Genomic DNA, 14185 nt, shown 5'->3' on the forward strand with positions numbered 1-14185 from the left:
TATAGGAATAGAGAGAGCTAAAAAACACCAAAATGCTTCTAAGAGCATTACTTTAAAGAGAGAAGTGAGACCCTATTTATAGAGCCTCACGTAGTGAATGGGAGGCAGTCCAACAGACGTTGGACTGGTCCCCCAACAGTCAAAAATCTGACAGCAAAAGAATAAAAATAGAAAAAATAAAAGAAAATAAAAAATTACATTTTAGTCTCTAGTGGACTATTCTAAATATGAAAAGACTAAAATACCCTTGTCGGATATTCAAATACATGTAATTTTAACACAATTATCATTATGGGGACACGTTGTAGAATAGGTAGTTTTTCTTTGCATGCCTTTCTGTAAATGCTTTTGTCAATAAGCTAGTTTCTAGTTGATTAAATCAAACCTTTGATCTATACAACAAAATGTGTGTGTATGTGAGCGCGCATGCGCATGCACCCTAGAATTTGAATTTTTTATAACTTGAGTCCTTTCTGGCATATCTGGTCGATCAGGCTTTCAGATGACATTCAAATTCTCTATAAGCAGATACACACAATCCAAGATGGTGAACGCTACCAAAGGCTTGTTTATTTCTTGGTAAGTTTTGTCAAACTGTCTTGTAATCAAAACTTCTTATTTTCTGACTTTGTGTATAATGTTTTTTTCTTCCCACATACATAAATAGCCGCATCTCAAGTCCGCTCAATAATTTTGCAGTGACATACCCATGCTACAGTTTATCGTGAGCATGAACAATTCGCTGCCACCTTCCCAAAAGTTTATTTTGCAGATCTTAGACGACACACACGTGTTTGTGCAACCCACTGTGTCTGAGAAGATTCACAGACAAATCAATCAGTTTAGAGAAGAGAGTATATATGACAAACCAGCTTAACTAATTTGGCCTCTTGTTTAGCGACCCTATCCTCCATTTTCAACAACAGGTGGTCACAATGTGCACCTGGATTTATTTATTTTTTTTGAAAACTACCATTTGTTTTATCTTCTTTCAATAATAGCAAGTAGTTGCATAGGTAGCAAGTTTATGAGATTCTGCTTCGCTATTGGATTCCACATTATGAAGGGAAATAATTTATTTGCGAAGAAATCAACTGTGACTTAAGTACTTACTGAAAAACTCTTCTTCCCTTGACCTACTTTGGGACATTGTGAACACCCCAAATTTTTCAAAATCTTTCAAATATTCCCTTCTTGACCCTAAATTCATTTTTTAAGCAAATGAGTCATTTTTAAATCTAAATTCCAGTTCATTTCTCAAGTTTTACTGAAATTAAATTCATTTTATATATCTGACTTGATTTCAGATCCAGATCCATTGTCAAGATCCAAATCTGAGTCTCGTTGTCCAACTTTTAAATTAAAATTACATAAAATACCAAAAATAGTTTTTTTTTAGCTCGGACAGTCCCTTCGACATCCGTTTTGATCCATCATGCTGTATTTCTCGATTCGAGTTTCAAAACTCGAACACTTTTACAAAACTTGGATCCAAACCCATTCTTCTGAAAATTTTTCCCCAAAATGGCCTAAAATTCTCGGAAAAACACTTTTGTAAATATTTTCTCAGAAAAATACAAAAAAAGATTAGTGTTTAATCTTTGTTTTCTCATAAAATCTTAGATCTTTATTCCAAAAATACAAAAAAATAAAAATAATAAAAATAATAACACAAAAATAAAAAAAAATGAAAAAATATAAGGAAAGCAAATGGTTTAAAAGCTTGAAAGAGTTAAACTTTGCTAAAAACCTCATTTTAAAACCATTTTTCAAAAAAAAAATTAAAAGGAAACCCATCTTTGGAAATTAAGGAAAGAGGCAACGGCCGCATGCTCTTCCTCTCGTTCTCACCTTCGATCGCCAACCACCTGGGTTCTCCTCCATTGATCTCCAACAGTTTTTCCTCTCGAACGCTCCTCTTCTTCTTTAAAGAGGGGAATGCACAGAGGAATGAGGACCGCCTCTCACCCTCGCACCTTCCTTCACTTTCACGCATCAATCCGTTATCACCCCTTCATCGCTTCTCGCATTTTTCTCTTCCTCCTTCCTCTTCTTCCCCTTCTATCTTCTCTTAACTTGAATATCTCTCAGCCGATTAAAGAGGAAGGACGTTCACCACACTACAGCGGCACCTAGAAGCCATTGCTCCTTCTTCGGTCGAAGCCCAACAATCAGGATTAAGGAGATTCAATTTCTATAAGCAACTGCAGGAGCTCGATTGACTCTAGCCATATTTGGATTAAGCTTTAGCAACAAAGGCACAGAACCCTTCCAGATCCACTTTCACCCCTCTTTCACAAAGAATTCCAACCTTCCTCTGGATTGTCGCGAATAAGCCAAGAAGAGGGCGATTCTTGCAAACAAGTTCCCCTTCGCCCCCTTTTCCTGATATACGAAGCCATTGGGGAGTCAGCCATCCATCATCTTGTCACTCTCGTGACCTTCATCCGGTTTCCTTCCTCCAGAGCCCCCTGCAAATAAGGTAAGGGTCCTTCTCTCTTGCTTCCGACTTTTTTTTTTTTTTTTTATTCTTATTTTCTCCTGTTATATCCCCATTTGAAGCATCCGTGGTAACGTCGGTTCGCCTATAGCAAATCGACTTACTTCAATGCCACAGTAATGGAATCTTCAAGTTCCTACATATCCTTGCCATTTGTAGAAATTTGTTTTCTCCAATTTGCTTAATCCTTAGGATTTCCCCTTTACCTGGATTGTCTTCTATGGATCTCGGTTTCCTGTTTACTTAAGGATCATTGTTTTATCGGTGTTGTAACCCTTGCCATTTGATTGTCTATTTAATGCTTCGTTAAACAACATCGTAGTTTGATTAAATAGCAGATCTGCAAGCTTTCTAGCTTCAGATCTGCGTTGAAATCGCGTCCCAATGACATCACATGCCCTGTGGTGATTAGATACATCATCAGTCTATGCATGACAATTCTGGCATATATCTGATTTTCATTCTGGTTTTAGGTTTTGCATTCCAGCACCATAAGTTCTGTCAAAGTTTTATACCCCTCCCCTTTTGCTTTAGGGCCCAGTTATGTTCGGGTAGTTGATTGTTCTAAGGATCAACGAATCTGTGATAATGAAGATCTGTATATTGGATTTGCAGCAACTTCTAATTAGAAGCACCTACTTTAAAACCATAAGTCGAAATGGCTGCAGTGTTAATATGAGGCCCAAAATGCAAAACACGTCATATTGTAGGTTTGTTTGAATGTTGTTGTTACATTTTGTCTCAATATCTTAAACCGCTGATTCTCATATTTCTCCATTGTATAAAATTTTGCATCATAGAGTTTTGTTTGCTGCAATCATTTTGATTTACCCTGCACCCCAGTTTCCATGGAGTCGGCTTCCGTATTTTTGTTCCCTTTTCCATTCACTGATTCTAGAACTTAGCATTTACATTTGGTTTGACATGGATTGCCTGTGTGATTCCCTTCCTGATTTGCAGCAACCTCTGTACTTCCTGTTCAAAAAGGGTTTAAATACCTTAGAGGTGATTCCTTCTGGCTCCTTCGAATCTTTAATGTTTGGGCCAAACAGATATCCAGATATCAAGTTATTCAGCAGTTTGAAACATCAAAACTTTCAAAAATGCAGTCCAGTGGAAAGTGAAAATGAAATCGCTACAAAGCCAAAGAAGGTTCCAAGCTAATACACTGCTCTGCTCAGATCGGTTTGCAAAAATTGATTCCTTACGAATCAATATGTGGCTGAGAATGGCTCACCTAGCCGTTGTATTAAGGTAGATCGATCTGAGAGATCGAAACACCATGTTGAGGTTGAATGTTTAAGAGTGATCTGCTATTGCATTACAATTGCTATCAACATTTATATCAATTCTCGCCCTCTTCACATTGCTATGTGTTCATCACTTTATAGTAACTCTACAAGGCAAAACAATCCTGGAAAGGGGGTTTATGAAAAGATTGTCAAACAGGAATTGTAGCAGAAACTTGTTGGGATATGCTTAATGATTAGCACTGGTGATACCAAATTTTCTGCAGAATCTCGGTGCCACTGAGTTGAGGCTTTTGATCACTTGTCTGTCTGCTCCCACACTGCTTTTTGAGGAATTTTCTCTCATTCAGAAGGCATTGGCTCTATAGTACATGGTACTCTTTATCAGTTTTGAGTCTTCATCCAGACACATATTGGTTGCATCCTTGATTAGTGTTGTATGCTTTCATTACTCGTCACCAGTTTTGTTTATAAGCTTATTTGATTGGTATGTATTTTAACTTATCCTTTCATGCCATCAAGTCCTCTGCATTCGCATGACCTCTACTTTCATGTTAGCCATCCTCCTGTTACCTAACCATTGTGGGTAAAATTTTCCTTAGAATGTTGGCATCCAGAGCATTGTATAAAAGTCTGATGGATTCTGCTGTTATGAGCTTGATCTTCTCTTTAGAACGTATATCTAAGGAACAGAAATTTTCCAAAGAACATCTGTTTTCATCTTTCTGTTAATGTGATGTTGTGGTGTCATCAATGTTAAGTATACATATACAAACACACAGGTGAAGTATGCTTTGGCCTGGCACGCAAGGGCGTTGATGAAAAGAGTGTCCTATTCTATTTTGTGAAAGTTCTGTAGCATATCTCTCACCTGCCATCAGTTGTTGTATTCCATATAATATAACATCATACTTTCAATAACACTTCAGCATTCAGCTCACTATCCCACATTCATAAATTACCGGTTCCTGAAGATTGCTTACTCCATGCCACAAAAATGTTCAGCAGTGGTGCTTGAATTGAAGACTATTCTTTGTTGTGCAGAAATCTCATAGATGATCAGTCCAGATCAGGGATTTATGAGCAGATACATTGCATGCTAGATTTTCAAAGACAACGATTGGTAGTTGTATTGCTGGGTCAATGTTTTTGTTTTGGTTGGTTATTGCCTACTCTCCATGGAAGTGTACCAGAAATGGTAAATGGATTATTTATTTCCATGTGTGGTGGTTCATCTGTAGTAACTCTCGTAGACTAAGTTTAGTTCAGGGCTTTACTTTGTTCATCAAGCATTTTGGCATATATTTGTGAAGCTGATTGGGTTTGTTGTAGCTTGGTGGCTTCTATCACTTCAGATCATATGGGCATATTGAGTTGGCTGCTTAGTACCTCTGAATATTGTTGTGCTTTGCTTACTGTGGAAAAATAATTTTCAATCCCCTTTTGATTGTTGATCATCATAGTAGATATTTTATCAATCCTTAACATTTTCTTAATGTTTTCCCATCAAATATACACATTGACATTTTCAGCATGTTGTAACATATGTTAGCATCAGCCTTAGCATACATTTAGTCCTTTGTATTTGCCTAATATGATTTAGCATTACCATGCGTATCATAATATACACCAGCTTAGCATGACACATGCATATTTTAATATCCATCATCTACATCACATCTTCACTATGTATTATATATAGCATAGGCATCTTTTCATTAATAGTGATCATGTGTATATCACTTTCAGCATGATTTTCTTCTATATTTCTATGCCTTGTAAATATCATAAATTGTTAACCCTGTTTGGCAGAATTATAGATTTCTCTTTTCTTTTTTAGATGTTTTCCATCCCCTCAGAAGTCATATCCATGATAAAATAGCTAGATCCTTAATGAGAATCTACATTTCCTGTTTAGATAGAATGTATGAGCATTGTAAATGTCATAAATTGCTTATTTTCATACTTTTTGTCTTTTATTTCCCAAATTCTCACAATGGTGAAACACAAATGACACATGCACCATTTCGTAAGAGGTAATTAATCCTAAGTTGATGATTTACATCAATGGCCATAGTCAGGATGTAAACAAAACTTAGGATTTTTATCTTTTATAAAATAACATTGGATCCACACTGGATCCTTTTCAAAAATCATCATATTTTCAAATATTTCCTTCTTTTATTAGAGTTTAACTTAAAATTGGCTCAAAATATATACCAATGGCCATAGTCAGGGTATATTGAGAGTTAATTTCATTTTAAACTCTATAAAAACACAAAAATATGTTTTATTGTTCACCTGAATTTAAATATAGATTATTATATAATACATTCAATGACCATAGTCAAGGATGTATTATATTTTCAACCTTATTTCAATTCACGTAAAGAATGAAATACGATTTTCAAAATCCAATTTCAAAATTTAAATTCATTCATCATTTAGGATAGAATTGCATCATATTTTCGAAATTCTTTTCAAAATCCAAGTGATCTCAAATATCCTTCTTCAATCCCTATTTCAATTCATTCTTCTATCTTATTTCAAAGATTTAGATTTCAATTTCAAAGTCCAATTTGACTTTGAGATTTCAAAAATTCAATTTTATATTCAAAAATTCCAATTCAAATCAGATTTCAAAGTTCAATTTGACTTTGAAATTCCAAAATTCATCTTATATTCAAAATTCCAATCAAATTCAAAGTTCAATTTAAACTTTGAAATTTTTGATTCATCTTCTGGTTCCAAATTCAAACTTTAAATTCAAAGTCTAAATTGACTTTGAAATTCATTTGTATATTCAAGATTCAAATTCTAAATTTCATTTTCCAAGTTCAATTCAAACTTGGAAGTTCTTGATTCATCTTCTGAATTTAAAAACTCCAAATCCATTTTAGGATCCAAGATTCAACTTTCATATTGGATCTCAGACTTCAGATCCAATTCCACTTTAGGATCCATAATTCAATTTCACTTTGGATCTCAGATTTCAGATCCTAAATCCATTTTAAGATCCAAAATCCATTTTTAGGATTCGGAATCCAATTCTATCTTGGATTCAAATCTTGGATTCCAGATCTTGGATCCAATCCTATTTAGGATCCAAAATCCAAATTCCATTCCCAACTCTAAATTTCAAATCCAATTTCATTTTCAGATCTCATCTGAACTTCCTAAATCCACTTTATTTCTAAATACCATTTGGATTTCTCAAAACCATCATGATTTCAAATTTTAGATTCAAATTTCATTACAAGTTTTATCTCTTCTCCTAAATCTAAGTTCAAAGTCTATTTTCTGACTTTGGAATTTCTTTCCTTTTTCCTTTTTATCTCATCTTCAAACCATTCTTTCCCAATTCAAAAGAGCTATTTTCCCAATTCTGATCATTTCAAAGACTTAGAACTTCTCTGATCTATCTCAAGTCCTAAGTTAGATTCTACCATTCAAAAAACCATTTCTTCACTCCATTATCAAGCATTTGGAGATCTTTTTAAAATCATTTTTCCAAAAAGAACATACATCCCTGCATTACACAAGCATGATTCTTTGTGCATTTAGATTTAGAATAAATTCTTAGATAATATTTAGGCAAAGCTAAAGGCATAAATTCGATCCTTGGTTTGATTACCCCTGGTAAAGGCGCCAGGAACGGTCGAACTTCGTACCGAAGAGCGAATCCCGTCTCTCCATTTTCCCATAATATTTTCAAAACGGAGGTGAGTTATTTGCTAAATATTTTTAAATCAAGGTCAAGTGAGACCCCGCAAAAGAATTCATCTCTCTTCTCTTTCTTTTCCTTTCTCTTCTCTCTTTTTTTCTGTCTTCTATTTTCTCCCTTCAAAAAGGAGGAAATAAGAATTAGAAAGGAAAAGAGAGAAACCACAAGAGAGGAAAAATTTTGCGATGATCACAGTTTTGGCGATCGTGATGGGACTTCATCTTCGTCTGGTCAAATTTGTGCCTTTGCTTTGCTTTGATATTTTCTAAGTCTTTATTCTATAAATGTCAACTTCATTTCCATGCAAACCTTAGGAGCCTAGACTCTGTCCTAAGCTGACATCATTGCATGTAGGATCTAAGTATGGTTTGGTAGGACCATATTGAGGAGATTATTCCATGTTCACATTAGACTTAGGTCTGAAATGCAACTCTTCTCAATTTTAGGGATTGAATGTAAACAATGTATGCAAGTGTATGCTTCTTTTCATTTAAATCTATCTCTTTAGGACTTGCATTAAATCTTTCTGGTTTTATCTGCATGTTGATCATATTTTTAAAAACATCCCTACCTATATTGTCCCGGTCTTCACGCTGCTGGGCTGTCTCACTGAACCATAGTTCGGGAGAGAGCCTCACGACTGGACCACTTATTTGGGTTCGCGCTCCCCTACCACGTACCTAAGGGCCATAGTCCGAGGTATATCGGTAGGTGCTCAAGGATGTTGGGAAACCTTTACCTTAGAACCGAAGAGATATCTTTATATGCCACGTACTTCGAGCTTCGACTTGAGTATATCGGCATACCTTGATTGGAATCAGATGATCTAAATCTTAGAGTTAGGATTAAGGTCCTATCAACCATTTCAAATATTGTATTTAGAGTCAGCCCTAAGGAGTGCTGTTTGCGCATCCTTGTTTGTATATCTGTGATATTTTATATTCCTTATATTTCTCAAAACCCTGAGTATATACTATTCAAATATTCCTTTTTTAAAACCCAGGTGTATTGTCTTTTTCTTCTGATTTCTTCAAATCTTTTTTTGATCCTGCCTGCTATTTTTCAAAAATTTTAAATCCTTGTCATCTATTTTCAAATTTTTTTTTTCCTCCATCATGAGAGAAATGATATTACTTATGAGGATTTCAAAATCATAAAATCTCAAAAATTTCTGCAAAAGTCTTCAAGAGTTCAAATATTTTGATCTAATCCTTTTTAAATAAACTAACATGTCAATTTTTCTTTTCCAAATTAGGTTTTGAAAACCATTTGTCTTCAAAATCATCCCTCGTGTTGGTTTTCTTTTTTTTTCAAAAAATTGGTTTTGAACCACTATCTTTAAAATCAAACCTCATGATGATCTTTCATGATGATTCCCTCTTTTTAAAGGATCAGATCTCGCGTTGATCATTCTTCTTGCGGTGGATTTTCTTCCCCAAAATGATTTCTCACTTATCTTTTAAATAAACATTTTCCTTTCAAAGATCCTATATGCAGGCAGGATCAGAAAAATTTATTTTTTCTCAAATCTTATAAATTTTCATCTAATTTTGCTATCTTTATCAGTTTTATTTATTATATTCATATTTTTTATCAAGTTTACATCAATTTTATCAAGTTTTATCAATTTTTCCTCAATTCTATTAATACTTTATCAAATCTATACCCTTTCAGGTTAAGGGATAAACCTGACCCTCGTTGTCCGAGGTGTTTCCCATTTAGGATAAGTGATAATCCTGAAACCCCTCGTAGGAGCAATAATGCTACCTATGAGGATTCTTTTATAAAGACAATTTTTCAATTCTTCTCGATTTTGTAAATGTTTATCAATTTCTCTTTTAAATTTTCCCCAAAATTCTATTTCTTTCACATTACCCTTTCAGATTAAGGGGATAAACCTGACCCTCGTTGTTCAAGGTGATACCCTTTCAGGTTAAGGGATAAACCTGATGCCTCTTTCCCATGAGGTATTCTTTTATTTTTTTATTCTACCCTTTCAGGTTAAGGGATAAACCTGATGCCTCTTTCCCATGAGGTATTCTCCCCCCCCCCCCCCTCAGGTTAAGGAATAAACCTGACCGTCGTTGTCCGAGGTGTACCCTTTCTGGTTAAGGGATAAACCTGATGCCTCTTTCCCATGAGGTATTCTTTTATTCTTTTCCCGCTCAGGTTAAGGGATAAACCTGACCCTTATTGTCCGAGGTGTTCTCATTCAGGATAAGGGATAATCCTGAAACCCCTTATAGGAGCAATAACGCTACCTATGAGGATTCTTTTGTAAATACAAGTTTTGTCAATCTTTGTTGATTTTCTAGATTTATATCAATTTTCCTTCATTAAATCTCTTTAAATTCTATTCTTTTTCCCATTCAGGATAAGGGATAATCCTGAAACCCCTCGTAAGAGCAATAACGCTACCTATGAGGATTCTTTTGTAAATACAAGTTTCGCCAGTCTTTATTGATTTTCTAAATTTATATCGATTTCTCTTCATTAAATTTCCTTAAAATCTATTCCATGTTCTCATTCAGGATAAGGGATAATCCTGAGACCTCTCGTAGGGGCAACAATACTACCTATGAGAATTCTTTTTGCAAATACAAGTTTTATCGATCTTTATTGATTTCTAAATTTATATCAATTTCTCTTCAAATTCTATTTTTTTCCCATTCAGGATAAGGGATAATCCTGAGATCACTCATAGGGGCAACCATGCTACCTGTGAGAATTCTTTTTACAAAAATAAATCAATTTCCTCAAATGTTCTACATTTTTTTTCAAAGTTCTATATCCTTCTGTCTTCTCAAAGTTTATTCTTTCTATATTCCCCATCAGGATAAGGGTTTAATCCTGAAATATGGACCGCATACCTGGTCCATCTAAATCATAGATCATAAATTCTAAATCTTGTCATATCCCTTCTCAATTCAAGTCTCAGGTTATCTCTTCATAAAATCTTCTATTTCCCCTTTAGGGATAATCCTGAAACCCTGACAATCATTCCTGCTTTAATCTCTAAATATCTTAAGAATGTCGGTCTCCTTCCCAACTCTCAGTTCGAAAAACTTGATGCTCGCACTGGTTATTTTGCTAAAGTTTTTAAATCTAAAGATCAAGTTCAGTCCTCGTACTGGTTGTCTTTCAAAAGTTTCGAACTTAAATCAGGTCATTAAATGAAAAGTCTCAGCTACTTCGATGGTCGTTAAATGATTAAATGAAAAGTCCCAGCTACTTCGTTGGTCGTTAAATGATTAAATGAAAAGTCCCAGCTACTTCGTTGGTCGTTAAATGATTAAATGAAAAGTCCCAGCTACTTCGCTGTTCGTTAAATGATTAAATGAAAAGTCCCAGCTACTTCGCTGGTCGTTAAATGATTAAATGAAAAGTCCCAGCTACTTCGTTGGTCGTTACATGATTAAATGAAAAGTCCCAGCTACTTCGTTGGTCGTTAAATGATTAAATGAAAAGTCTCAGCTACTTCGTTGGTTGTTAAATGATTAAATGAAAAGTCCCAGCTACTTCGCTGGTCGTTAAATGATTAAATGAAAAGTCCCAGCTACTTCGTTGGTCATTAAATGATTAAATGAATGAAAAGTCCCAGCTACTTCGCTGGTCGTTAAATGATTAAATGAAAAGTCCCAGCTACTTCGCTGGTCGTTAAATGATTAAATGAAAAGTCCCAGCTACTTCGCTGGTCATTAAATGATTAAATGAAAAGTCCCAGCTACTTCATTGGTTGTTAAATGATTAAATGAAATATCCCAGCTACTTCGTTGGTCGTTAAATGAAATGTCCCAGCTACTTCGTTGGTCGTTAAATGAAATGTCCCAGCTACTTCGCTAGTCGTTAAATGAAATGTCCCAGCTACTTCGTTGGTCGTTAAATGAAATGTCCCAACTACTTCGCTGGTCGTTAAATGATTAAATGAAATGTCCCAGCTACTTCGCTGGTCGTTAAATGAAATGTCCCAGCTACTTCGTTGGTCATTAAATGAAATGTCCCAGCTACTTCGCTGGTCGTTAAATGAAATGTCCGAGCTACTTCGTTGGTCGTTAAATGATTAAATGAAATGTCCCAGCTACTTCGCTGGTCGTTAAATGAAATGTCCCAGCTACTTCGCTGGTCGTTAAATGAAATGTCCCAGCTACTTCGCTGGTCGTTAAATGATTAAATGAAATGTCCCAGCTACTTCGCTGGTCGTTAAAAAAAATGTCCCAGCTACTTCGTTGGTCGTTAAAAAAAATGTCCCAGCTACTTCGCTGGTCGTTAAATAAAATGTCCCTGCTACTTCGTTGGTCGTTAAATAAAATGTTTCAACTCCTTCGTTGGTCGTTAAATGAAATGTCCCAGCTATTTCGCTGGTCGTTAAATGAAAGGTTCCAGCTCCTTCGCTGGTCGTTAAATGAAAGGTCCCAGTTTTACTGGTCAGAATGTCCAAAATCATAAATTGCAACTAAAGGTCGCATCAAAATCTATATTGAATAAGTATTTCACATAGAAGTCATGAAAAATTTGCCAATTTGCTAAAAGTATTTGTTGATTCCAATATTCTTACTACACAGAAGAATCACCTCTGATTACCTCTAGTATCCTTTCCAAAAAAGGTGAAACATTTTGCGAAAAAGAGGTAAAATTCATATCTTTTCCCTGTTGATCAACCAAAAGGATGAGAGAAATATCCTCGGTATGATTGGCAAAAGAAATATTCAATAACGTTGAAGAGCCAGAAGCGAATTGATATTAATCATGGCTATGACGCATGTTTAAAGATAATTTTCTGGCAATCAGACAGTGGAAATATCCTGAGCTACAAAAAGAATTCACTTAATCCATATCCTTCCATTTTAAAGCTGCAATCAAATATCTGCAAAAGGGATCTCTCAACTGTTGTCAAGATGAAGACGAATATGCGAGCAGACCCCTGGGGCCAAAGAAGATTTGGATCATCTCCGAGATGAAGGAGTTTGTGAAGGATCCTTCCAGTAAAGTTCAGATCATCGTCGAGATGAAGGCGAGTGTGATGAACCTACCGACAAACACTAAATGATATTTGATTTCTGCTATCATCAATAGACCTTTTTGAGCCAATACCATCAATGTAATTCCTAAGATGAATGAATGATCGAAGCATCTCCAAGATGAAGGAGTTTGGGACGTACCCTTCCCCAAAAAAGAGAGAAAAGTCAAGACATCTCCAAAATAAAGGATGATGTAAAAAGCCCAAAAAAGTTCAATGACTCAAAAAGATTGCAAAAAGATTATCATGAGAAAACACTCAGATATCAAACTATCGAAATTGCCAGAAGTCATCTTTCCTTATGCAAAATTCTTTTATCAATATCTTTTCACCTCTTGCTTTTATAAAATTAAAAATATTTCTTTTCTTCTCATATCAAGGGAATAGATAGCTTCCTTGAAGAAAATCATCAGCGCTAAAATTTTGAATTTGACTCTTAAGATCGAGAAGTTAACGTCGTTGGGGGAAATACTTTGGGTAAAAGAGGGAATATCTTTGCACACATGTGCACATTTTCAAGCGTTGAAGTCAACTATAAATTTATCTTATTGGCAAAATTTTATAGATATTCCAAGAATGAAATAAATATTCAATATCCATTTTGATGCAACCTAGCATTGTTCATATCTTCGAGGAAAAGTTGTCTCATTCAGTTGAAGTATCTCTCATGTCCCATCACGGTTTTGAGAAATCCGTATGGTTGTTCCCACTCAGGTTAAGGGTCAAAACCTGTATTTTCTGCGAGTGGTCATCAATTTTAAAAAAACTGATTCAGTCTCAGCAATGAGACTCCCAAATTCATCCCTTTTTCAAAGCTTTAGGGAACCCCATTTTCTCCTTTCGTGAACACCTTTCGGATTTGTTCATCCAAACTCCGAAGGTCCCATCATGGTTTCTTCATTCGAGGATTCCATTTGGTCGTCCCCTTCAGGTTAAGGGTTAAGCCTGAACCTCGTGCTAACGAGGTATCTTCCTTTTCAGGTTTCAGTTAAACCTAAGTCTCGCTCCAACGAGATTTCCCGTTTTGACGAAGTGTTTTCTTCCAAGTCCCATCATGGTTCTTCCCATCGAGGAACCCATACTTTGTATATCCATCCAGGATAAGATTTCCACTTGAGCTTCATCTCACGAGGCATTTTCCAAAATGTCCCATCAAGGTCCACTCATATCCCTTTCTTCATTCAGATTATCTCGAGATATCTTCGTCCCATCCAGGTTAAGGGCTAAACCTCAGTCATTCTGAAAAGCTGATCTTGTCTCACCCATAAAACTTGATTAAAATTCTTATCTTTCATCATTTCGGGATCTTCGCCCAAAGTCCCATCATGATTTCCTCATTTTGTACTCAACCATATCATTGTCGAGGATTTCGTCCCCCCAGGACCATTCAAGACAAGGTTTTAAACCTGAAAATCATGTCTTTCAAATTCTTCCACACCGAGTTCAGATCTGTTGACTGGGACATTTTCAACATTTGGAGTGTTATCTTTGCCACTAAGCTCGGCTTTCAACCGGCTTAGCAGCAAAGAGGGGCATCTGTGAACACCCCAAATTTTTCAAAATCTTTCAAATATTCCCTTCTTGATCCTAAATTCATTTTTTGAGCAAATGAGTCATTTTTAAATCTAAATTTCAGTTCATTTCTCAAGTTTTACTGAAATTAAATTCATTTTATATATCTGACTTGATTTCGG

At 35.5% G+C, this 14185-nt stretch overlaps 1 protein-coding gene across 1 annotated transcript; it reads left to right on the forward strand.

The window, feature by feature from the left end:
* Window positions 1-544: 544 nt before the first annotated feature.
* LOC149849250 (general transcription and DNA repair factor IIH subunit TFB5-like) lies at window positions 545-877 on the forward strand. Its single transcript, XM_090013893.1, has 2 exons — window positions 545-579; window positions 700-877. Exons 1-2 carry the CDS (start codon window positions 545-547, stop codon window positions 875-877), a joined length of 213 nt encoding a protein of 70 aa, XP_089870019.1.
* The last annotated feature ends 13308 nt before the right edge of the window (window positions 878-14185 follow it).

This window comes from Nuphar pumila, chromosome 1 (genome assembly GCF_984573655.1).
Source record: "Nuphar pumila chromosome 1, dmNupPumi1.hap1.1, whole genome shotgun sequence".
NCBI classification, from domain to species: Eukaryota; Viridiplantae; Streptophyta; class Magnoliopsida; order Nymphaeales; family Nymphaeaceae; genus Nuphar; species Nuphar pumila.